Raw genomic sequence first — 27,526 nt, forward strand, 5'->3', positions numbered from 1 at the left:
AGGCTGCATTGCTGATCTTTGAGGGGCCCTATTCTCTCCCTTGTTACCCTTTTGTCCTAAGGACAGTGCAGGAGAGAGAGAGAGAGAGAGAGAGAGAGAGAGAGAGAACCTGCACAGTTACCGCCTTTGCTGTTTGAATTAGTGTATCGCTGGACATCGGAGTGCATCTGGGAAAATTAACAAACAGTGAAATTCACAACTAATCTTAGAGGAACTGTTGGGCGAAGTTCACAGCACAGAATCAGATAGGTTAATTGTTGTTTTAAGTCTGTCCAAGAGAAAGGCTGCAGTAGTGAGTATAGTGGATTCTCTTTCTTGATTATACATTTTTGGAGATAAGTCTCTTGATTAAACTTAAAATATAAGCCGTAGCTATTAATTTAACTTGGGGCAGTGTTTGTAGAAGAATAAGACGGTGTTACTTTCTGGGTCTGTAGATTGTGAAGGAGCAAAAATGGCTTTTGCATTGATATGTACTTCTTGTCAGATGTGGGAGTTTAAAGAGAGTTTCAGGGTTACTGTGGATTATATCTACCATAAAATGCTGTTGGATGCGAATCTTATCAGATCGAGTGGATCGGTTGGAGAGACACATAGAAGCGATGAGGAATTTGCAACAGCAACAGTATGTGATGGATGGCAGTTATAGGAAGGTGGGGGGAGTCTCAGATACAGTCACATAGAAGGGTTAACTCAAGGAAGGGTAAGAGAGGTAGGCAGCTAGTGCAGGAGTCTTTTGTGGATATACCCATTTCAAACAGGTATGCTATTTTGGAAAATGTAGGGGGTGATGGATTCTCAGGGGAACTTAGCACAAACAGCCAAGTTTCTGGTATTGAGACTGGCTCTAATGCAACAAGGGGTACGTTGGCTTCCAAGAGATCAGTTGTTAGGGGATTCTGTAGTCCAAGGTACAGACAGACGTTTGTGTGGCCAGCAGAGAAAAAGCAGAATGGTGTGTTGTTTCCCTGGTGCCAGGATCAAGGATGTCTCAGAAAGGGTGCAGAATGTTCTCACAGGGGAGAGGGGTCAGCAAGAGGTCATTGTCCACATTGGAACCAACGATATGGGAAGGGAAAAGGTTGAGATTCTGAAGGGAGATTACAGAGAGTTAGGCAAAAATTTAAAAAGGAAGTCCTCAAGGGTAGTAATATCTGGATTACTCCCAGTGCATAGCTCCTTTGTTGCAACTCATTCTGTTAACTTTTAATTCACAGAAGCAGCTCTGAAGATGTATGAACACACAAATAAGAGTAGTGGATCAGTTGGGCCCATGAGCTTTCTTCATAATATAATAAGATCGTGGTTGACCAGTGTTCCAAATTTCACATTCCAATCTATCCCAGATAACCTTCAATTCCCTTGTTTAACAAGAATCAATCCGATTCGGAATCAATCTGAATCTCTTCAGTGGAAAATATCTTTCTTCCTCTTCTGGTTATGATATATATAGGATTTCAAAAAAAAAACAAGAATCATTCCATTCTTCCTGAAAAGTATTCAGTGAACATGCTCCAACACCTTCTGAAATTGGTCTACAGTATAATGTACAGGTTGGTCAAATTAACAATTGATATCCATGTCACTGCAAACGTGTCCATTCACAAGTCAATTTGTACACAAAGTCAGAACACAATGCACGATAAAATAAAGGAGCCATTCGTAAGTACAGGAAATGTTTGTATGCAAGAGTTTTAAAATTGTATGCCCATGTAGGATCACATATATCAGTATGAGCATTCATATATCAGATATTTGTAAATCGGTGACACCCCTTTACGTGCAGTTCAGATAACTCAAAGAAAATAACGATTTAATTTCCTCCTCTTAAGTCAGTTGTTTTCCAATATCAATGCTATTTTCCATAGCCCATCATGGACAAACACTTCAGATCAGGCAAATAACATCAGTGGCATAAATACAAAGGCAACCATCAAAATGAAAACTGCTGAAACCTCTGGAACAGTGGCATTAACATCAGTGATCAAGACAATCCTACAAAAATCCTTTAGGTTTAAGTCTCGATAAACAGTTGTATATACATTCTACATTTACCATGTTTGGAATTGGAGGAAAAATAAATTGCAAGGTATTTTTTAAATAATAAATAGCACTCCTTATACTTTGTTTTAAGTTCTGCATGATTGTAAACCAATTTCTTTCAGCTGTCAGGTTCCACTTCAAATATTACTTTGAACAGTCGTTATTAGAAAGAAATTTATCTTGAATCTGTAACACTTTGGGAAGGAAATGCCATCTATAACTGAAATTTTAGGCATCGCTATAAAAATGTAATTTCTTTCTTTGTTCTTCAAATACCTGATGCATCAGTAAGTGACATTTCACAATTCTGATTTTAGTTTTGAAAAGACACTTAAAAAATCAATCATAGCAATATTAAATTGTAAGTACTGTAATAACAACTTAGTCAAATCAACTCATTTACCAACTTAACTACACTTCAAAAAGCAAAATGCTTGGCAAGATACTTTGTCCACGTACTGGGACATCAACAAAGTACAGTTGTGCATTCCAAATGTTGTGGTTCTGTTCGCCGAGCTGGGAATTTGTGTTGCAGATGTTTCGTCCCTTGTCTAGGTGACATCCTCAGTGCTCGGGAGCCTCCTGTGAAGCGCTTCTGTGATCTTTCCTCCGGCATTTGTAGTGGTTTGAATCTGCCGCTTCCTGTTGTCAGTTCCAGCTGTCCGTTGCAGTGGTCGGTATATTGGGTCCAGGTCGATGTGCTTATTGATTGAATCGGTGGATGAGTGCCATGCCTCTAGGAATTCCTTGGCTGTTCTCTGTTTGGCTTGTCCTATAATAGTAGTGTTGTCCCAGTCGAATTCATGTTGCTTGTCATCTGCGTGTGTGGCTACTAAGGATAGCTGGTCATGTCGTTTCGTGGCTAGTTGGTGTTCATGGATGCGGATCGTTAGCTGTCTTCCTGTTTGTCCTACGTAGTGTTTTGCATATGAGCAAAACCAATGCGGTGTACAAAATCCCATGCAAGGACTGCACAAAACACTACATAGGACAAACAGGAAGACAGCTAACGATCCGCATCCATGAACACCAACTAGCCACGAAACGACACGACCAGCTCTCCTTAGTAGCCACGCACACAGATGACAAGCAACATGAATTCGACTGGGACAACACTACTATTATAGGACAAGCCAAACAGAGAACAGCCAGGGAATTCCTAGAGGCATGGCACTCATCCACAGATTCAATCAATAAGCACATCGACCTGGACCCAATATACCGACCACTGCAGCAGACAGCTAGAACTGACAACCGGAAGCGGCAGATTCAAACCACTACAAATGCCGGAGGAAAGATCACAGAAGTGCTTCACAGGAGGCTCCCGAGCACTGAGGATGTCACCTAGACAGGGGACGAAACATCTGCAACACAAATTCCCAGCTCGGCGAATAGAACCACAACAACGAGCATCCGAGCTACAAATCTTCTCACAGACTTTGAATTCCAAATGTTTATAATAGACAAAGAGATCATTTCAGAAAAATCTTACAAAGGTTCACCTTGCTCGAGGAAAAGAATATAGTGCTAACACATGAAGGGCAACTAAAAGCAAAGCTAACATTTTACTGATAAGTGAGCAATTAAATTATTTATAAACACAATTTTGCAAAATGTTAAAACCGTCTCACAGTAATTGTCCAATGCCATTCCCAACCACTTCATGCTCTGCCTGTCAGTGTTCACTTTATGTAAAATATATTTCAATAAAATTATGTGTAGCATGAAAAGTTCCACAAAATCTGGTGATTTGTGCCAACCTTCTCCGATATCTTGGACCATTAAAAGTATAATTCAATGCAACACTACATTTTACTATTTATACATTGTGTTCTGCAGATTCCTGAATAGTGCAGCAAACCTGCGAGGTCAGCTATGATGTGTGTTTGGATCAACAAATGTACCAGTTCCTCTTCATTTAATATCAATCCTCCATTTATTGTGCAGACAATTATGCAGGAAGCAGCTGGGCATCTTGTGCATTTAACAAAACCAGATAAATGCTGTGGAATCTCTTAAAATATTCAATAGTACAGTTCAGTAGTGCCATCGCTTGTAGTTTAATGTTCTGAAGTGGACACTGCGTGGATGCAAGATTCAAGGAAATGTTTAAGTCCATCAAGTCCTTGGTTGTATAAGTACTTGACATACCAGTTCCATATCTTTCCCTAGCCAAAACCAAGAAAAAACAAATAGTTAAAAGAAAATTCACAGAATACAAGTGCTACTGGAGAAATCACATGTCCGAGTAACATTTCATTTTAAGGTTCTGCCATTTTCTAAGATATTTGTTATAGATACATACATATTAAAAGTCAAAATGGTTAAATGCAAAACCTAAGTACACATCATTTATAGATTTCAAACATCAATTAACTAAGTTCCAGCCATATTGAAATAGGTCCTGGAGACAAAAAGATTACAATATTAAACAAAAACACAAAATGCTGAAATGCTTAGCAGCATCAACAGTATTTTGTTATAACCATAATTAAGACTGCTGTATTAGAAAGAAAAAGCCACACGAAAGATACTGAGGAAAGGAATGGAATGTGTGTGTGTGTGTGTGTGAGTGAGAGAGAGAGAGAGAGAAATAACATGCAGGACTGACAGTAGGAGCAAGAATTAGAGATGAACAATTTGGAAAAATGACGAGGAAAGGGATTGATTCCCTCAAATTCCAGGAGCAGCAATTACTGTTTTATATGCTTTTGCATTGTTTTGGTACTTTGGAGGAAAAAAAGTCATAACAACAGCTCTTTTAAAAGGGAGAGGAACTAGCAAAGGAAGCACATGGTGAGGACAGTGCAGGAGAGAGAGAGAGAGAGAGAGAGAAACCCACACTGATAACTGACACAGCGATGAACCTGCGCAGTTACTGCCTTTGCTGTTTGAATTCATGTGCGTCTGGGAAAATTAACAAACAGTGAAATTCACAACTAATCTTGGAGGAACTTGTTTGGGAGAGGTCACAGCACAGTAACAAGATAAGTAAATATTTTAAATATGGCCTTACAATAAGTCTGCAGTAGTGAGTAGAATGGGTTCTTTCTGGACTATATGTTATATTGAGGTAGGTCTCTTGATTAAACTTTAAAATATAAGCCCTAAGTCTTAAGTTAGCCTGGAGCAGTATTTTGTAGAGGAATGAGACAGTACTATTTTCTGGGTCCATAGATTGAAAGAAGCAAAATGGCCTTGAATAGAGCAATTTGCTCGTATTGTTGGATGTGGGAGTTTAGGGAGAGTTTACAGGTTACTGAGGATTATATCTGCAATAAATGCTGTTGGTTGCGAATCCTATCAGATCAAATGAATCAGTTGGAGAGACAGGTAGAGGCAATGTGGAACTTACAAGAGCAAGGGGATGTGATGGATGGCAATTAAGGGAAGGGAGAAAAGTCGCAGATACAGTCACACAGATGGGTGAACTCTAGGAAAGGTTAGAGAGGTAGGCAGGTAGTGTAGGAGTCTTCTGTGGCTATCCTCTTTTCAAATACGTATGCTGTTTTGGAAGAAGTATGGTGGATGGATTCTCAGGGAAATGTAGCGCGAACAGTGTAGTTTCTGGTATTGAGACTAACTCCAACGCAATGAGGGGTGCGTTGAGTTCCAAAACAAAACTTGATTGTGTTAGGGGAGTCTCTAGTTAGAGGTACAGACAGACATTTCTGTGGCCAACAGCGAAAAATCAGAATGGTTTATTGCTTCCCTGGTGCCAGAATCAAGCATGTCTCAGAAAGAGTGCAGAGTGTTCTCAAGGGGTACAGGGGCCAGCAGGAAGTCATTGTCCATATTGGAACCAATGACACAGGAAGGCACAAGGTTGAGATTCTGAAGGGAGATTAGAGAGGGTTAGGCAGGAAGTTAAAAAGGAAGTCCTCAAGAGTAGTAATATCTGGATTACTCCCGGTGCTACGAGCTAGTGAGGGCAGGAATAAGAGGTCAGAGCAGATAAATGCATGGCTGAGGAGCAAGTGTATGGGAGAAGAATTCACATTTTTGGATAATTGGGATCTCTTTTGGGATAGAAGTGAAGGACAGATTGCACCTAAATTGGAAGGGGACTAATACACGGCAGGGAGTTTTGCTAGAGTTGATTGGGAGGATTTAAACTAGTAAAATGGGGGGTGGGACCCAGGGGGATAGTGAGGAAAGAGATCAATCTGAGACTGGTACAGTTGAGAACAGGAGCGAATCAAACAGTCAGGGCAGGCAGGGACAAAGCAGAGAACAAGGTAGGACTGATAAATTAAACTGCATTTATTTTGATGTAAGGGGCCAATAGAGAAGGCAGATGAACTCAGGGTGTGGTTAGGAACATGGGACTGCGATATCATAGCAATTACAGAAACATGGCTCAGGGATGGACAGGACTGGCAGCTTAATGTTCTAGGATACAAATGCGACAGGAAGGATAGAAAGGGAAACAAGAAAGGAGGGGGAGTGGTGTTTTTGACATGGGATAGCATTACAGCTGTACTGAGGGAGGATATTCCAGAAATACATCCAGGAAAGGTATTTGGGTGGAACTGAGAAATAAGAAAGGGATGAGCACTTATTGGGATTGTATTATCGACATCTGAATAGTCAGTGGGAAATTGAGAAACAAGTTTGTAAAGAGATCTCAGTCATCTGTCAGAATAATAGGGTGGTTATGGTAGGGGATTTTAACTTTCCAAACATAGACTGGGACTACCATAGTGTTAAGAGTTTAGATGGAGAGGAATTTGTTAAGTGCGTATAAAAAAAATTTTCTAATTCAGTACATGGATGTACCCACCAGAGAAGGTGCAAAACCTGATCTACTCTTGGGAAATAAAGCAGGGCAGGTGACTGAGGTGTCAGTGGGGGAGCACTTTGGGGCCAGTGACCATAATTCTATTAGTTTTAAAAGAGTGATGGAAAAGGATAGATCAGATCTAAAAGTTGAAGTTTTAAATTGGAGAAAGGCCAATTTTAACAGTATTAGGTAAGAACTTTCAAAAGCCTCACTAGCATATAGCACGGGTAACAAACCAGAGATAAAAACTCTGTTTGTTCTACATTCAGCTTCCACCCTAGGTCCTTGAATATATGCCTTAAATCCAAATCCCTTTTCTTACCTATGTCGTTGGTACCTATACAGACCACGACTTGGAGCTGTTCCCCATTAAGGAATCCAAGACATTATGAACCCTGGCTCCTGGGAGGTAACACACCAACCGTGAGTCTCTCTCGTTCCCAACGAATCTCCTATCTATCCTCTAATTACGAATGCCCCAATGATAAATACTGTACTCCTCCTCCCACTTCACTTCTGAGCAACAAGGACCGACTCTGTGCCAGACACCTGTACCCCTGGTAAGGCATTCCACCCCCCACCCCGCAACAGTATCCAAAACAGTATACTTGTTATTGAGGAGAATGGCCACAGGGGATCCCTGCACTGTCTGCCTGTCACCCATCTACCTTCTTCCTGTACCTGAGGTGTGACTACCTTCCTATAACTCCTCTCAATTACCCCCTCAGCTTCCCGAATGAACTGAGGTACATCCAGGCTCCAGTTTCAGAGGAACTGGAGTTGGGTGCACTTCCCACAGATGAAGTCAGCAGGGACATAAGGGCTGACTTTACCTCCTACATTCTACAGGAAGAGCATTCAACTGCCCTAACCTCTATTCCCACTGTTCTAAATTTCCAAAGAGGAGAGATGAAAATATGAAGATGGAAGAGCAAACATGAGGAATTTTAAAATAGAAATGTTGAATACAACAACCAAATTATATCAAAATGTCACAGATCATAACATTTTTATGCACGTGACAGACAAATTGTTCAAGTTGCACACCCTCATCTATATCCTTGGAAATATATATGTTTAGCATACCTGTATCGCATGTAATCGCTTCTTTCCATTGGGCCATCCCTGCAAAAAAAATTGGGACTATTATATTAAAATTGTATCTGGTTTCAAAGTTTCATTCACTGCCTTAATGTCGAGTTGTAAAAAATCATAATCGCTTTGCGGGGGGGGGAACATGTTAGCCAACTTGGAATCAGCATGGCTTCATGAAAAATCAGGCACAACAAACATTCAACAGATAATGATTCAACCATGGGTTTAAAAAAAATGACTGAAATGATGATTTGTATGCACAATTTCTCTGTAAGGTATAATCAGAGACATATTTAAATTGCAGTTTAAACTCTGCTCCTGTGGAACCATCAAATTACAATGTACAGCAAACTCATGTCATATGATAACCAGACAAAATTTACAAACAAATGCATATCATTAAAATCAACCGTGGCTATTAAAATTGCCCTGAGAAATGAACAAACTGACTGGATTAAAATTTAGCCACATTCTCCATGGGACACCTCTACTCATCAATGTTCACTTGCCAACTAATCAACATTCTCTTCGAACACAATATTTTTATTTCCACCCTTTAATTTGGTATTGCTTACGAATTGTCTTTGTCCTGAAGAGCACAAGGTGAAAATACTTGAGCTTTGCATGACCAAACAACAATTCGTATATAATTTTTTTTGATATTATAATGATCAGTCAAATTTGCACAGGGTGTAGTATGTACCTACATTATCAGCTGCTCCTCCTTGCTCTTGAGGAACTACTAACTTACATCAATATTAAAGGAATTTGCTTTTGGTCAATAGGCAGGCAAGCACATCAAAATATGCAATTTGAGAAAGTAGCATGTCAACAACTAAAATTCATAGGCACAGGCCCAATTTCAGATCATCACAGATCTGAATGAAGGGTTATGATAACTGTGTAATTTTATCTTTTAACAATGATATTCCCAAACAAGATCAAGGTTCCACAAGCAGAAGCAGAAAAAAAAACTAGCTGGCACAAAACCATTCATTAACATACATTATCGTAATCTTTGCACTTGGGTCGTGATCTTAACCCCTGCTTACCTTTTGAGTAAAATTTATGGCATGTCCCATGAGCGCTGGATGATTAACAAGAGTAAAACTACTCAGGGAGTCTGGAACCTTGGTCTGTTCAAGCAGATTATATTCAATTCCAATACCCATAGGATGAATGTCTTGTTCAAAGTTTCTTGATGTCCACAAGCAACTGACGGCAGTTTTCATAAATGCATTATACTGCTGAAATGTTTTCCTATTCACCTTCAAACCTATTTGTACCTGAAAAACATTAGGAATAGGTACATTTGGAATGATGCAATTTATCAAATTCTTTAACCAGATCTAATTTCCTAAATGTTTTGAATTATTTTTCATAAAATTGTACAGATAAATCAAAAGTATAGAAAATGCTGCATCCTATAATTAAAATGGGTAAGCTGGTACTTGAATGAATGTGATCTGTCCATGCAAGTTAAAGGTCATTCTGTTCAGTAAATACTTACAAATGGAACATTCCACTAGTAAAAAATGTCTGGACTTTTTTAAACATTAAATACATGAAACGCCTGTAAAAGTTAAGTCAGATAATGGCTTTAAATGGAAAACAACTAATGGGATGATCATTAAAAATTGTTGGGCCAAATATTTTGCTGAACTCAAAATGTAAATATTAATACAAAATCAAAAGCTATGCATGTTGAAAATTTGAAATATTAACATAAAATTCATGCTGACTGTTGAATATTTCTACTATTTTGGTGACACAAAGTTGCAGATAGTGAAGTTTGAAAGATAAATAGCTTAGCAACATTCAATTGCAGTAAAGTCACGCCATTCACAGGGATGTGCTTTCGAGAATGTTGCAAATGGTGAAACTGTGAACATAGTTTTGAATAGGAGCCAATGGGATAGTTTTCAGCCCCTTTATTTATAAAAGCATTTCACAGTAGCATATAATTACTGACTACAATAACAACCACTGTGACTTATTTAATCAGTAAAGTAGTCTAAATTAGTGAACATTTTTTTCTATCTTTAGCACCCGGTATCGAGTGTTGCTGTTACTTGTACTTCATAACAGAAGAATTGTATTACGCAACAATTTGAGTCAGAGATATACACCACAGAAAAGCATCCTTCGACCTATTGTGTGCGCACTGGTCACAAACAACAAGTTTCTAATCCCATTTTTCAGCACTAGGCCAACAGCTTTGTATACCTTGGCCTCATAAATGCACATTTAAATACTTCGTGAATGTCATGAATGATACATTAGCTGTCCTCTCGTACTCTGGAAACTCTCCTGTGGCCAGATGGAAATGCTGTCCATAACCCTTTAACCTACTCCTAATTTAACAATCCATCAATCTCCTCCTTAAATTTACACAATGTCCCAGCATCTACCACATTCTGGGGTCTTGAATTCCACAGATTCTCAACTCTTTAAGAGAACTAATTTCTCTCCATCTCTATTTAATAGGAATCACTTTAATGGGGAAGGGAAATCAACAGTGATGGTCCAGATCAGAAGCCATTGTGACAGGCAAGTATTAGTGGCTACAAACAAATCAAAGAATAATAAAAAGGTGCCAAACAGGAAAAATTTACAAAGCTGCAGAGAATTTGAGGTGGATACAGAAGTGCAAGATTATTTCTGTGCATATTCACTCATTAGATCGTGCTGGCTCTATATCTAATGAATGAATATGCACAAATATATTGTCCCTTGTTGGGCAGCATTCCTTTTTTTTTTATTCTGTGTAGATCTCAAAGATCTGTGTACAGCAGTGACTTCTGAAACTGGCAGTCAATGCTGAAATCGCATCAGAGTGCTTTTGCGTCATATTGGAGCTGCTGTGCACATGCGCAGCAAAATGGAAACATTCCTGATGGGTCTAAAAGAGTTGTTTCACCTATAGAAGGAAAAGCAGTTTTGAACATTTTTTGGCATTACTCGCTTGGGAAAGTAGATAATTTGATTAAAGTTGGTTATCTTGAGGGAGATCAACTCTAATCAAAACAGAAGTGTTTCTTTGCCCTTCAAAAGTTGCCAAATAGTGGGGATACTCGAAGTTAAATAAATGTGTAAATGGCTGAAATAATGCCTCTACAATTTGATATTTCTCGGTAGGATCCACCTTATTAAAATTAAGTTGTATTCCTGTTGAAACACATTTTGCTATATTTTACTGAGTCATGGGGAGCAGCTTTCATTTTTGGACCTGTATTTTGCACAAGGATAATTTTTTTTTGTGGAATCAGTAGAAGCCGTGAATTTGAAAACATTTTCATAAATCAATTGCGTATTTCAAAATCTGAAGTAGTCAGGCTTCTGGGGCTTTTAAGTACATTGGATTGGAAATGGCAAAATGTATAGAGTGTTGATTTGTATAGGCAATCTTATTGGGAAAATAGTAGTCCCATTGCAGTTAGTCAAAGGGCAGACTCAGAAAAAGATGCAGTCACTTCCAAAACTGAAATAGTAAGGGGGTCTGATTAGAGATTATGTGGCTGCAAACGGAAATCCAAGATGGTGTGCTGCCTCCAAAGTGCCAGGGTCCAGGATATCTCACATATGTATAAAGTCATGAGAGGTATGGATAGGCTGAATGCAATCAGCCTTTTTCTTAAGGTTGGGGAATTGAGGACTAGGGGGGATCAGTTTAAGGTTAGAGGGGAAAAAATAAAAGGAAACTTTAGGGGCAACTTTTTTTCCACACAGAAGGTGATTCGCATATGGAATGAGTTGTCAATGCAAGTGGATGAGGTAGATACATTAACAACATTTAAAAGGCATTTTAAAAAATATATGGATAGCAAAGATTTAGAAGGATACGGGCCAAGTCAGGGAAATGGGGTTAGTGTGGGCGGACATTTTGGTCAGCATGGACCAGTTTGGGCCAAAGGGCCTTTTTTAATGCGATAGGGCTCTATGACTCCATGAAATGGGGAAATTGCAAAGTCTAATTGGACAAATTGGCAACCAAACAAGATCAGATGCCAGTTGTGACGTCTTGGAATTAAGCATACCGAATAAAAATTCCCAAAATTTAAAGTATCAATTCGGCAAACAAAACAAAAGCAAAACAATAAAAAATTTAGAAAAAGAAACATTTATTTTAAAATTTCCATCACTGGGAGAGGCCAGGGACTTGCAACTCATTATTTATAGTATATTTTTTCTCTAAGATAGGTTCTCATGCGAAGGGTTTATAAATTCTCTTTTGAGAGACAGAGGTAAATATTATTCTTCAGTTTGAAGCTAAAAGTATCAAAATAGCAGTAATACCCATTGTGATATTAGACAACCTTTTACAAATGTATGTAATATGCTAGTCAAACAAGGGAAAGAGACTATTTTTCCATATTAATACATAGTCTTTGAATGAAGCCTGTTTGTGATGCCATAAAATCAGATTGTAATCTGAAAAGCACTGATAAACCAGAATTCAGTAGCAGTTAGCAACACATAATTCATTAAAGCACTAGTTACATTGTAACTGAAAAATAAACAACCAATAGTGAATAGAGGCAGTTTAAAAATTGATTTTAATCAATATATCTTTATAGCCATATGTATTTTAAACCTGAGTTCCAAGAAACAGACTGTCCTTGGAAGGAAGAAAATAACTCCAGGTTCTTATCAATTTAGCACACTTGCCTTCATTGCTCAGTCTTTTGAGTACAGGAGCTGGGAAGTAATGAATATGTACAGGACAATGGTGACATCTCTTCTGGAGAACAGTGACCAGTTCTGGTCACCCATTTATAGGAAGGATATCATTAAACTGGAGAGGGGTCAGAAAAGATTTACCAGGATGTTGTCAGGTATGGAAGTGTTGAGTTATCAAGAAAGGCTCAATAGGTAGGGACTTTTCTCACTGGAATATAGAGATGAAGTTTATGAAATCATGAGGGGTATATAGGTGGGGTCAATAGTAGGTATTTTTTTCCAGATGATGGGAAACTTAAAGACAAGGGAACACACTTTTGTGGTGAGAGGAGAGAAATTTTAAAAAAGTCACAAGAGGCACTTTTTTTTTCCAGAGGGTGGTTTGCATGTGGAACAAGTTTCCTGAGCAAGTGGCAGATGTGAGCACAATTGCAATGTTTAAGAGATATTTGGACAAGTCCATGAACAGGGAAGGTTTGGAAAGGTATGGGCCAGGAGCGGACAAATGGGACTAGTTTCGTTTGGGATTATGTTCGGTGTTTTAGATGTTGTAATTATACCAGTCTCCACCACTTCCACTGGCAGCTCATTCCATACACATGCCACCCTCGACATGAAAAAGCTGCCCCTTAGGTCATTTTGAAATCTTTCTCCTTTCACTTAAACATATGCCCTCTAGTATTGGACTCCCCCACCCCAGGGAAAAGACATAGCGTTTTTACCCTATCCATGTCCCTTATGATTTTATAAGGTCACCCCACAGCATCCTCCACTCCAGGGATAACAGCCCCAGTCTATCCAGCCTCTCCCTGTAGCTCAAACCCTCCAACCCTGGCAACATCCTTGTAAATCTTTTCTGAACCCTTTCAGGTTTCACAACATCCTTCCTGTAGGAGGGAGACCAGAAATGCACATGATATTCCAAAAGTGGCCTAACCAATATCCTGTGCAGCTGCAACATGACCTCCCAACTCCTACACTCAATGCTCTGACCAATAAAGGCAAGCATACCAAACGCCTTCTTCACTATCCTGTCTACCTGCGATACCACTTGCAAGGAGTTCTAAACCTGCACTCCAAGGTCTCTTTGTTCAGCAACACTGCCCAGGCCTTTAGCATTAAATGCGTAAGTCCTGGTCTGATTTGCCTTTGCAAAATGCAACACCTTGCATTTATCTAAACTAAACTCCATCTGCCACTCCACAGTCCATTGACCCATCTGATCATGATCCCATAGTACTGAGATAACCTTCTCCGCAGTCCTGAATTTATCTTAAATATATCAATGGCATGAGAATATAATGGACGGGTTTCTTGATTAGTATTTTGCTATAATTTATTCACCTAATATTGTTGAGAAACTTTCGATGAAAAGAATGTGGACAGCCACAGAAATAAATGTATACAATATGCCCTGTGTCAGGACATGAAATCAAAACCTGGAATATGGATGCTTTTTATTTTTTTCATCTATGGATGTAATTATATTGACTACAGCTACATAATTAATGATCTAACAGTTTGTAAAATGTTCTAGAATTATTTGGATTCAAATTCAAGAACTTGTATAAAAGGTACTATGTAAAACATCAGTTACTAACTAAGAATAAATGCTTCACATGCAGAGAACTACTGACAGACTTCCTTGAGCATGATCTAAAAGCTATTTTAAGCTCCAGCAAATGCCATTGATGTGATGTTCACTTGAGCTAAGTGAACAGTAGAAGTCATTTTACATTTCAAAACAATCAAATCAACCACAGTATCATATTACAAGCACAGTTTTTATCTTTCAATATTGCGGTTCACAATGACACTTCAAATGGAACCTTACATTTGTACTCAAATCCAAGGATTTCAAAGCTGTTAGATTTGTCCGGTACCTGAAAGAAAATGTAAAAATTAAGAGCTGTTGCTTTTCACATAATTTATATTTGCATCTCAAAATATAGTGCAATGCAATCAGTTAAAACCATAAATGCACCCCTTTTAATTAACCAAATAGGTACAGTAGAATTTGCATCATTCCCACCAACTGGAATCTCTAACATACCCTTGCAGGGTTCACTGTAAAAACATAAAATAATGATGTTGCTACTCTGAAGTAATTATAAAGGAACCAAGTGAAAGTAGAAATATTTTACCTTGCATTTATTCAAAAATATGTTAAAGGTAGAAGAGTTGCAGTCTTTGATTGACTAACACTAGTGTGTGTACATCAAATAACCTAAGTTTTACTATATTTGTAAATGCATTTCATATAAGGCTTTAATCATAGAAAAGCATCCCAAGATTCATAGATACTCAGATCAAGAAAAAATGAGTCAAAGATATCAGGGGACATGATAAAACGCTTGGTCCAAAAGGTGAGTTTTAATAAGAGGCATTACACAGAATATGGAGGTGGAGTGGGTTGGGAACAAAATTTTACATCATAGTTTAGAAGCTAAAAGCATGTTCAATGACATTCAGAGAGATGATGTCAATATCTGTGCAATTGGTACAAAGGCTTCTGGGGTGAGGAGGTATGGAGAAAGTTACAGAGCTAGGGAGAGGTTAAGTTATGCAAGCAGTAAAACAAGGCGAATCAGCAATTTAAACAGAGATATTGGGGAGACCAAGAGCATAGTGGAAATAGGTTAAGAGAATCCTGATGCAGAGTGGTTGGAATGGAATGGGATGGGATGGGAAAAGGTTTGAAATTTGCAGTTTTGGATCAATTGAAATGAGTGACAGGTGGAAATTCAGCCATGAGATCATTGAAATAGTCAAGGCTGGATTTGACAAAGATTATTTTGGCAGCTTATGAGTTGAGGCATTGCCTTCATCTATCCTCTGTGACCTTATCAAAAATTCAACAAAGTTGTGCTGGATTTCATTTATTAGTTTCTACTTGTCCAAGTGGAGAATTAACTGTCTCCAAAAAGATTGTTTTTAAAAGGTTCTTCACCATTGACAATTATCATATTGGTGTGAAATTGCCATGTTTGTCCAATTCCCAATTGTTGAAAAAGAGTATAGTACTTGCAGTTCTCCAATTTATTGGTACCATTCCTTAATCAAAACATGATTGGGAAGGTTGTAGCCAGCATCTCTACAATTTATGCCCTAATTTCTTTTGGCAATTATAATGCACTCCATCTTGATTAGCTAACTAAACTATTAAGCATTGCTAGACTTTCCATTTCTTCATCTTTTAACTGTTTTATCCCATTTAGTATGGAGGAAACCTCACTTTGGCAATGCCCTCTTCCTTAATAAACACCAACTTCAAGTACTCATTTATTGCAATATCCATGCCTTCTACCTCCTTCAATATATCTCCATCTTGGTTCCCAATCAGCTCAATACTCCTCGAGCAACCTTTTATTGTCTCTCAGCTCATAATAGGATATTAGGTTCCCTTTAAGGGCAGCCACAAATCTACTGCTTTACTGTCTGCTTGTCCTGTGTGCTTCTTTTTATGCATTTCCTCCGTACTTTTTATGTATAGCTTGATACAATTTTGTACTATCGAACTTACATTTGTCATAAACCTCATTTATGCTCTACCCTATTCCTCAACACTCAGGGAGTCATCATTTAGGGAGTTTTGGCTGCTCATTACTCATATCCAAAACATCTCCTCTTGAAAGGCCAAGCATTTGTCCACCATATTATCCATCAGATTATTGTATTTCTATTGATCAGTCTTTGATTCCAATTTGGACAGGCTTGATTTCCCTTCAATTCATTAAAGTTAGCTGAGAATAAAGAGACACTTCTGCAATACTGGATTTTTTTTGGGAAGGGTAGGCAGACATTTGTAATGTTGCACTTTGTAAATCTTGATTTTGAAATGAACAAAAAACTCTCAAAAAATGAATCAAAAAGTATAAAGTAGCACAGGACTTAACAACTGAGAAATTCAAGGGAGAGAGTGCAAAAGTAAAAGGTATGGCCGAAAATTACAATCAGTCTTACAATGTTATGAAAAAAAAGACTAGAAAGTAAATTAATTTCAAAGGAAACAGCCGATAAAGTCCACAAAAACAAAATAGGGAGTAAGAAAGAAAGCAAAGCAGTTAAGAATTATGAAATCTAAAAGGAAGCATGGGACATTATTGCTAAAGACTTCAATCAATTAAATCTTTAGAAGTAAAAAACAGGCTGTTACGTTCAAACAAAAGCAGACAATGTTGGAACTACTCAGCAGGCCTTGCAATATGTTTGGAGAAAGAAACAGTTTCGATGGTCAAGGATCTTTCTTCAGAACCATTCTAACATGTCTCATTATAAAATCAAGCTGCATTATCACCACTCGGACTGCTGCCATAAGGATTACTCTTAATTCTAATAAGCATGAATCAGTAGAATTTGGTTCACCTGAGCACTGACCTGGCCAGTAAATCATATATTTTTCAGGATATTTTCAAATCTCTTTTTAGACAGTAGGTGGGACTTGAATTTGGACCTTCTGGTTCAGAGGTAAAGATACCATCACTGCACAAAAAGAGCCTTTCATACACATTTCAAGCAAATGACACTGAATGACAAAAAGGGACTTGTATTTTTTTCTCCAATACACAGGCCAATTGACAATTCAACTTCTTAATAATTACCCACACTGGAATTGGTTTATTCAACCCAAATTAGAGTTCAAATTAGACACCATTTTAGGTGGAATGGCTGACCAGTGCTATATGTAGTGACATCAGATTACAGAGATGTAACTTTCTTGTGACTACAGAACAGGAGAGAGGCCTGATTTGTTAGGGTGAGAAAAATGTTCATTCAATTTACAATTTATAGTAAAAGAAATTAAATTTTCCATTTAGACATAAATTTTGGTTAAGAGACATTTAAGGTACGTTTAAGGGAGCTCAGTCTCATGTGTTGCATAGCTTGCACTATATGATAAATAACAGACCCTGCTGGCAATCTGAATTAGCATATCTGCAGACACTGAAGTATATCAACAAAACTGAATTTTTACATATGGTCACCCAGAACATAAGGAAGAGCATTCAGAGAAGGAATGGGTGACCACCAGCTTGAAGGGAGGCAGCCATGTATTCTGGAAAGTGCTAAAGTGCACCTCAAACAACAAAACAACTTTTCTGTACTAGAAAATTCCAAGTGTGACAGTTCCTATGGGAAATGCAGCCAGAGCCCAACAGTACTGGGGCAAGCAGAAAGAAGAGCAACAGTGGAAGGACACTTAGTAATGAGGAGTCTAGAGCGCTGCAAACATGACTCCCATGTATGTTCCCTTTCTTGGGCTAGAATCAAGAGGTCACTGAAAGGCTGTAGGGCATTCTGAAGGACAAACAGCTAGAAATTGTGGTTCATATTAATATCAACAACATGCATAAAAAGAGATTGAATCCTGTAACATGCATTTAGGGACCTAGGTGGCAGATTGAAAAGCAGCATCTTAAATTTGTAATCTCTGGGTTATTCCTGGTTCCATGTACTAATGAGTAAACGTGTAGGTTATTAGAGTAGAAGAATGTAAAGCTGATGTGCTGGTGCAGAAAGGAGGGCTTTAGATTTCTGGATCACTGGAGAAGGTGGCATTTGTACAAATTGACAGTTTGCAGCTGAACCTTAAAACAGCCAACATCCTTATGGGTGGATTTGCTCATCTTCATGGGGGTAAATTAATTTGGCAAAGGAGTGGGATAAGGAATGGAGATGCTACAGGGAGTGATACACAGAAAACCTAAGTCAGTCTTGCAGACAGAGCATGTATTGTTAAGGGGGGAATGACGACCTCATGGTACTATCACTGGACTGTTAATCCAGCAATCCAGGTAATGTTCCAGGAACCTGGGCTTGAATCCCACCATGGCAGATTTAGAATTTGTAGTCTAATGATGATCGTGAAACTGTTGTTGAATATTGAAGAAACGCATCTGATACACAATTGCCCTTTAGAGAAAGAAACTGTTGTCCTTTCCTGGTCTGGTTTACCTGTGACGCCAGACCCCAGCAATGTGTTTGACTCTTTACTGCCATTTAAGTGATGAGGGAAGGGCGATAAAGGCTGGCGATGCCCACGTTCCGTGAATGAATTTAAAACATGAAGGCATTAGGAACACAGCAAGTTTGGAATGCACTTATTTTAAGAGTAATGAGTCAAAGAAGCAAGCAGATCAACTGAAGATGCTTAATAACACACGGTGATATGACATTATTGCTGTCAAGTAAGTATCTTTCATAGACATGTAAAATTAGTAGGGTAACAATCGGAGATTTCAACTTACTCAATATGAATGGAATAAGCAAAACATGGAAGGCTTAGAGAGGATGGAATTCTTAAAAATGTATCCAGGAGACCTTTTTAAATCAACATGTAGAAAGCAGTTCAAGTGTTGTTCCTAATTTTAGAGAACAAAGCCAGTGGGAGAGTATTTTAGTGATAGTGACCTTAACTCAGTAAGGCTTAAGATTGTTACGGAAAAGGACAAAGATGAACTAGAAATAAAAAAAATTGTATTGGGAGATGGTCTACTTTAATGTGACAAAACTGGAATTAGTCAAATTGGACTGGAAGCAACTACTTGTAGGAAAGTCTAATTCCAAGAAATGGTACTCTTTCAAAATGAAATAGTGAAAGCTCCGATCAATGTGAAAAGTGGATCAATAAGTACAGACCCCTGGATGTCAAGGATTGTGCAGGATGAAATTGGGAAGCTCGTTTTCAGTTGTTTACAATATCAGATGGTCTAAAGATAAAGGGTGGCCTTAAAAAAATTAGGAAAGCAAAGAGATGGCATGAAAAAATCCTAATGGTAAAATAAGAAACAAAACCAAAGGTATTTAATCAGTATATTAAGAAAATAACCAGGGAAATAGTAGGGCCCATTTGCAACCCAAGAAGCAAACTGTGAATAAAGCCAAAAGACTTAGGTGAGGTTTTAAATGAATACTTCGCATCTATACTCATTACAGAAAAGGATGATGCAGGTGTAGAAATCCACGAGAGATTTGTGATATACTTGAACAAATTACAGTTGATGAAGGGCTTATGCTCGAAACGTCGAATTCTCTATTCCTGAGATGCTGCCTAACCTGCTGTGCTTTGACCAGCAACACATTTGCAGCTGTGATCTCCAGCATCTGCAGACCTCATTTTTTACTCGAAAATTACAGTTGAGACAGCTATAGTGTTTATGATTCTATAAGGCTTAACATTGGATTAGTTGCTAGGCTCAGATGAGATGCATTTCAGGCTGTTTGTAGGAGGCAAGGGAGGTGGTTTTTGGAGACAAGTGGGGAAATTGCAAAATCCAAACATTATTTACTAATCTCATCTTGGCACAGAAGTGCCACATGACCGGAGGACAATTAATGTGGCACTATTATTTAAGAAGCATTGTCGGGACGAATGAGGGAACTAATGCCAGTGAATTTAAAATATGAAATTGGTGAAGGTAAGAGCTCATGGGAATCACAGCAATTTGGTAAGTTGGATCCAAACTTGGCTGAGTGAAATGAGGCAGAGGGTGATGGTCAAAGGTTACTTTTGTGACCTGTAAACCTGACTGCAGTGGTGTACTGCATGGCTTGCTACTGGATCTCTTGCTGTTTGAAATGTACATTAATGATCTAGACATGAATATAGCACATCTGATCAGTAAGATGTGGGGTGGGGATGGTTAATAACTAGGGGCCGTAGATTTAAATAAAGTGCAACTGATTTATAGGGGAATTCAAAGAAGAATTTTTTTCAGAGGATGGTAGATATCTGGAACTCACTGTCTGAAAGGGAGGTATGATTGGAATGATCACAACTTTTGAGAAGTGTTTAGATGAACAGTTGAAGCACCATAGCATACAAGGCTATGGCTAAGTGCTGGAAAATTGGATTCAAGAACACAGGTGCTTGCTGACCAGTACAAGCACGAAGTGCCAAGGGGCCTCTTTCGATATTGTACAATTCTATGACTTCAATGCTTGTAACATCCTAGTGTCTGAAATCAGTCACTAAGGGAGATTCAATATTATTTAATGTACACGCACCCATTATTCCTAATAAATGAACAAATAGTATTAGTAACAGTACATTTCTCCAGCAACCTACAAATCCTCAACTGAAGGCTGAAGAACATTTCTGCTTCAAATAATTCAAAAATGGGTACTTTTCATTCTCATGATTTAACATATCAAATGTATTTAAGTGCTTCAGTTTGTAGAGGTATTCTATGTCAATAAGATGCACTTTAGCAGATGAAATACTCACCTGTACATAATGTGACACAGCTGATTCAGACTCACCGATTCCAAACTCAGTAATGCTGGATAAATTATACCAGCAGGTGGCAAAATCACCAGGGGCAGACTGTATTTCAAATACATATCAGATACCTGAAGAAAAAATCCCATAAAATCACAAAGCAACTAGAAATATTATGATGATAATAAACAGTGGTATCAGGATTGTCCATAAGCAAAGCCCAAGTGATAGCTTTGAAGAGCATCAGCACAGTTAAAAATAAATGCTAAGTTAGTTAAGTAATAATTAATGTATGTCTTTCATGACCACACCAACAATTTATTTTGCACACCTCCATAAACATCAGCTCATCCATTCTCTGCTTCCAAAGTTCTATCCCAACCAACTCCCAAACATCATTTCCTATTTTAACTGAACTACACTGACTTTCAGAACCTCAGCCACTTTTATACTCATTGAACTCAAGTCCATCTCCTATCTTAATAACCTTTGTCAGCTGTACACCCCGAACTCTTATTCTTCTGACACCAGCTCCATAGAATGATACATTGCAGTGTGACAGTGTCTGTACACTCAAGTGAATATTGATTTTACACACTTTGTTTCAAGAGAGTTATGTTTCAGATTATTGCGGAACCATGCAGTTTAAAAGAGAACATGAGAAGTAGTAATTTGGCCCACTGAACATGTATAGCTTGTCTTTCAGTGATCATGTTCATATCATAATGCTGGAGAACTGCATTTTTTGATTTGCAAGAGGATTATAGTTTGGGTCTGAACCTTTAAATTTAGAGCAATCAAAAGTAATCACGTAACCTGTGCAGGAATCTGAACGACCAAGAAGATCTGTGTAGTAATTAGTAAAGATCAAAGGGGAAACTCAAGTTGTGTTACCAAGAGGGAGGTGACTGATATTTACATCTGAGGGCAATTACAGCTGTGCTGTGTCCACAATGGAAAGATTTTGGGTCTCTTGAAGCCAATACAGATGGTATCAGTGTCAGATTGTTGTGCTGAAATCTGCTGTTTGTTCCTAAGGTGAAAAGCATTTTTTGTTGCCTGGAGAACTGAATAGGGGAAGCTATTTGTGGAATAAATTATATGTTCTTGCGGCTGCCAACTGGAAAGGAGTAATGCATCCACCCATAAGACATAGGAGCAGACATTAGGCTAAATGGCCCATTGATAGGATGTATATCCTAGTTAGCCTAGAAGTAAACCAAGGGAGAATTTGAATTTGCCCAAAGTCTGGTCAACAGAAGCCAGGGGTATCCCTGATGCTGAAGTCACTAAGGACAAGTGCAGTAGGGCCCAAGCTTGAACCAAGATGTTCAGTGTAACAGGAGGTTGAAGAAAACTGGAAGGTCACTGAGCCAAAAACTAAAGGTAAAATCCCTATGAAATCTCATACTTCAGGAGAATAGCTAGAGCAATGAAGAGAAATTCAAATGAATCACGGAAAGCTGTAGCACAGCATATTTGATTTGGTTCCAAAAAAGGAAGTGAATAAAACTTCAAGTTGCGTGTAAGGCACCTTAGTAGAATTAAGTAGTCAAGAGGAACTGGATTAATACTATAAGTCATGGCACACTGTAGCGTTACATTAGAAGTGCTCACTTAAGCAAAGTTTTTTTTGTTTAAAAATTTCACATCTTGCAGCGTGGTTCTTTTGATCAAGTCACTGAGTTTTTGAATTTCTCATTAAATATTAAGACACTCGAGAGAGAGTACCAGTTGGTGGACCTAAGCAATTAATTCTAACCCCTAACCTTTTGACAGAAAGCCATAATTTATTTCCCTTCAAGTACTTATTTAATTCCTTTTCAAAGTTAAATGAGGTGTGCTATAATTTAAATTAAGTATATTGGTTAGCGAGATCAGAACAAGAGTGCACAAAGTAGAAAAAAGATTTAATCATCTCAGTAATAATACATCACTGTAGGAGTTCCTCAAAATGGTGTCCAAGACCCAATATTCTTCAACTTCTTTAAGCTACATCACCTTCCATCAGAAGGTCAGACACAGGGATGTTCGCTGATCACTTTGCAATGTTCACTGGTATGCATGGCTCCTCATACACTGAAGCAGATGGTGTCCACATTGCACAAGACCTGGACAACATTCAGGCTTGTGGTGATATGTGGTGCACAACATATATGCCACACAAGTGGCAGAGAATCACCTCACCACCTGACATTCAAAGCATTATTATTGTTGAATTTCCTACAGTCAACATCCCGAGGGTTGCCATTGACTAGAAACTGAGCTCGACCAGCCATATAAATACTGTGGTTACAAAAGCATGAGTAAAGTGACAAACTCACCTCTCAATCCCCAGAACCTGTCGACTATCTACGGTGCTCAAGTCAGGAGTGTGATGGAATACTCTTCACTTGTCCAAAAGAGTACAGCTCCAGTCACACTTAAAAACTACATCATCAGGACAAAGATGCCCACTTGATTGGAACTCCATAAAACATCTCAATCCTCCAGGCATAATGAACAGTGTTTAGCACCGTGTACCACCTACAAGATGCACACCTAGACTCTTTCAACACCTTCCAAACTCACGACCTCTACTACTTCTAAGGATAAAGGCAGCAAATGCCACCACCTGCAAGTTCCTTTCCAAACCACTCATCATCCTGACATGGAACCATAACATCATTCCTTCAATGTTGTCAGATCAAAATCCTGTAACTCCCTAACAGCACTGTGGGTATATCTATGCTATGCAAATTTCAGGTATTCAAAGGGAGCTCACCACAAAGGGGCAATTCAGGATGCCAATAAATGATTTTAAGCACTAGAAATTACTTTGAATAATCAAGCAAACATGGCAAGGATGAAACATATTGACAACATCCGTAAAAGGACAATGTTATTCTATTAAAAAACAGCAAAAATTTGAATATATTTGTATAATATAGCAATATCTCACACTGATCGGACTTGGATCCATATCACTATTCCTTCAACATCACTGGATCAAAATTCTCCCTTCAGCATTGTGGGTGTGCCTACTTCTGAGAACTGCTGCAACTGATGAGGGCAGTTCACCACCATCTTCTTCAGAGCAATTATGGATGGCCAATAAGTCCTGGCCCAGCCAGCAACAGCCCACAAACAAATTTTAAAAAAGTCAATCTTGAATATATGTCAGACTTTACAGGGGTGGAAGAAGGGGAAAGGATTCAAATTCCAAATTGCATGCCTCTTAAATTGCATTTCATTAATAATCTAACAGCCAAAAAATAGTTTTCTAAGCATGAATCAACCTCTCTTACCGTCTCATAGAAATTGAGAATGAAATGCAACAGCAGACTGCTGTAGGCCTCCATGTGAAGTGCTACGACTGAAATTCTTGCAGTAAATTCCACAAGTTCAGAAACTGAATTCACCAATCCAGAAAGAGAAACATTCCTGAAAGCACAAACAATTTTCAAAGAAACGTTCTCTTCAACTTGTTTTTTTATTCACACAATCTTAAAGCCTACAAGTTATAGAGCTACAGAAAGAGATCTGAAACATTCTTTGCTAAGTATAGATCGTTTGAGTGTACGTTTACTGAGCTCAATATCACAAAGCAGGCAGGCAACAAAACAGTTAAGAATGAATATGATCATTTCACAATCTTAGCCTTGCAAGTGAATAAAAATAAGTTTTCCAATAAGGCAGGGTTAATTTTAAGGAATGATCCTACAGAATCTAGAAATAATTTGAGACAACTTCCAGAAACAGGTGTGCCTTTATTCTCTCAGCCACAGAATTACTAATTCAGGAGATGTCATGAGAAATAATGATGACTTAGAGAATCTAGGAAAACAGAACATTAAAGATTAAAACTTTGTGAATGCACAGTAATTGAAATGCGAGCAAACAATTTTGTAAACCCTGTACATAGCTCAAAACACCTCAGCTTATGTATGACAAAAAAAAATTAATCACTGCCTTACTGTAAATCACAGAAGTAAAGAAGCTTACAATATAGCTGGTAGCACTTGGCCTATTTTGTCTGCCTGCTTGGAGTCCAAAATTAATTCCACTGAAATGTTCACTCAATCACACCTTGGACCAGCCTCTACTTAAAACGTTTAACCACCTTTTCCATAAAAATACTTCAACTGCCTGGTTTAACTAATGGTTTTCTCTTCCCTAGACTATTATAGAGTCACATAGATGCGTAGCATGGAAACAGATCCTTAGTTCCAAGTCCTCCATGCCGACCAGATATCCTAAATTAATCTAGTCCCATTTGCTAGCATTTGGCCCGTATCCCTCTTACCATTTCCTATTCATATACCCACTCAGATGCCTTTTAAATGTTGTAATTGTACTAATCTTCCCCACTTCCTCTGACCACTGATTCCAAATATGCACCACCCTTGGCATGAAAAATGTTGTCCCTTAGGTCCCTTTCAAATCTTTCCCCCCTCACCTTCAACCTATGCCCTCTAGTTTTAGACTCCCAACCCTAGGGTAAACACCTTGTCTATTTATCCTATCCATGCCCTTTCATGTTGAGCTTTGGCTTTGACAGATGACAGAACATTCAGTCAAAAGATCTTGCAGCAAAGCCACAATATACCTTCAGCTAATGTCCATTCATATGAAGTTTTAGAAAGCTGCTGGATAGCAATTAACATGAGAACATGTTTATGGCTAAAGAAGTTGTGTTCTAAACTTGACAAAGAAGGTTCAGTGCTAACTTGTAAATCCTTTGAACACAGACACATGACAGGGAGAGGTTCCTGGTCAATGATATGATGAAAATAAATTGTAGCTCTGCCATGACTATTCAGTGCTCCAGAATTTGCATGTGAAATTTTATGGCACAGCAGCTCAATCCTCAAGTCGTCAGTTGGCTGAATGACCAAGGAGAATCACATTGGTACTAACAATACAGGGTTTAATCCATGTTTCAGCAGAAATGGACTTGGGACCTTCTCCTTGTCCAACCCATGGGGGAGATTGCAGCACTGAGTCAGACCTGCTCTCAGGCAGAGAACTCAAGAAGAAGAATCTGGATGTACTGTGATCAATTACAAGCTTTCTGCTGCCCTGCCTGAGATCAGTCAACAGAAAATTAAGTCAGGATGGCTCCAGTTAACTTTTCCAACAATTATCCAATTAGCATGGATGATTATAATTTGAGGAAATTCAATGCAAAGCTACTTTGAAGTTAATCTATAAGCATAGGGCCAGGTTGTCAACTAGTTTTGTGGAAATGTCCTGTATTACTAGATACTCACTGTGGACTTTGTAAAACATTGGGACTTTGTCTGTCCAAATCAGCTACACACACAGAATGCCAGGTTAGCCATTTCATCAACAGGCTGGTGAGACTCTCAATTACACTGCACTGTGGAGAAATAATACAAGGAAGATTAGCACATTCATTGACTAACCTGCTGAAAGTGTATATATTTAAAAAGAAATCCTAAAAAATCTATCTATTTTCATGGCTTTTATTGTGTTTTTCCTAACTTTTACATAATGAGGCCTCTGAAGCCTCAGCTTTCCTAAAGTCCACTTTGGCTGCTTCAGGCTTCAGCTCACCATTCTCTGTTATGTTCTTATTAAAAGATGTCTTTTCTACTTACCCATCTAAACTCCTTTCATTTTTCTTTTCTCAGATACTCTTTCCCCAAGACCCCACTGCATTCTCTTGCTGAACGGCCACCCAGCATCTTTGCTGGCAATTAATATCATTAATCTCCTTCCTGCCCAATTCACTCCTCTCCACTGCCGACTCTGTAGACTCTGCCAGTGGATCAACTCTCAACCCTCTACACATTTCCCTGCAGAATGTCCATTCACTTGTCAACAAGCTTTTGCAATCTATAATGCAATATTCTTCTATATGTATATCAAAAGCTTAGTGCAATGACCCCTTTATCCTAACTTTTCATCTGGTTATATCTTCCATGATTTTTATTCAGTCACTTTGTCAGTTTAGCACCTATTACGAAATCACACCGCAGCCAATTTCACCCCCCTCCCAATTTCTGTCATTTATTCCTCAACATTTCACCTCAATTCAAGTCCTTCCCAACTAACGCCACAATAGATATTTTCTTACTTTACCGCTTCAGCCAATGACCAACATGATTCTCATGCTCAGCAATACTATCCCAATCAAAATGTATCATACTCTCTCTCAGAATTCACAAACTGTCGTCATCCCTACACCTCTACCTTCATGTAACTCCTCTAGCCAACTACTCCATTATCATATTCTTTTTCTGAAATCCAGTACAGAATTTGTAGCAATACCTTCCAATTACATATTACGAACACTGAAGCTATAATTTATAATCCCCACTATCATCTCTAGCCCCTTGCTAACTACATCTCTCTCCCTGGCAATTGTTTGAAACTAAACCAGACTGTTTATAACCATGGAGTCACATTTGACCAAAAGATGAACTTCCAATCGCGTACCCGTGCCAATGCTAAAAATGCCCATTTCCACCTCCATAAAATAACTAAGTTAACAGCATTGAGTTGCAATCAGTTGTACACAAACAAAGCAACTGACTGGCCCAGAGACAAAATTACTGAATTTGTTAAACGCATGGCTTAAATGTAAAAGCTTCTATTTCTCAGTCCAGAAAAAGGCAAAACAAACCTCAATTTAATGTTTATTTTGACAAACCTTTTGCAATGCAGCACATGCTCAATTTTACGCTGAAGTATATCAG

General features: G+C 38.4%; 1 protein-coding gene across 2 annotated transcripts in view; it reads right to left on the minus strand.

The window, feature by feature from the left end:
- Positions 1-3,960: 3,960 nt before the first annotated feature.
- cenpi (centromere protein I) overlaps positions 3,961-27,526 on the minus strand; it is a 121,418-nt gene continuing 97,852 nt past the window's right edge. For both annotated transcript variants that reach the window (XM_060832743.1, XM_060832742.1), the window contains 7 exons: positions 26,075-26,184; positions 24,110-24,245; positions 20,829-20,953; positions 14,436-14,484; positions 8,974-9,207; positions 7,913-7,951; positions 3,961-4,211 (listed from right to left, as the gene is read on the minus strand). In XM_060832743.1, the coding sequence (XP_060688726.1) occupies positions 4,104-4,211; positions 7,913-7,951; positions 8,974-9,207; positions 14,436-14,484; positions 20,829-20,953; positions 24,110-24,245; positions 26,075-26,184 (801 nt within the window). In that variant the 3' untranslated portion in view covers positions 3,961-4,103. The remainder of the gene's footprint in view (positions 4,212-7,912; positions 7,952-8,973; positions 9,208-14,435; positions 14,485-20,828; positions 20,954-24,109; positions 24,246-26,074; positions 26,185-27,526) is intronic.

Source organism: Hemiscyllium ocellatum, chromosome 11 (assembly GCF_020745735.1).
Source record: "Hemiscyllium ocellatum isolate sHemOce1 chromosome 11, sHemOce1.pat.X.cur, whole genome shotgun sequence".
In the NCBI taxonomy this organism is placed as follows: Eukaryota; Metazoa; Chordata; class Chondrichthyes; order Orectolobiformes; family Hemiscylliidae; genus Hemiscyllium; species Hemiscyllium ocellatum.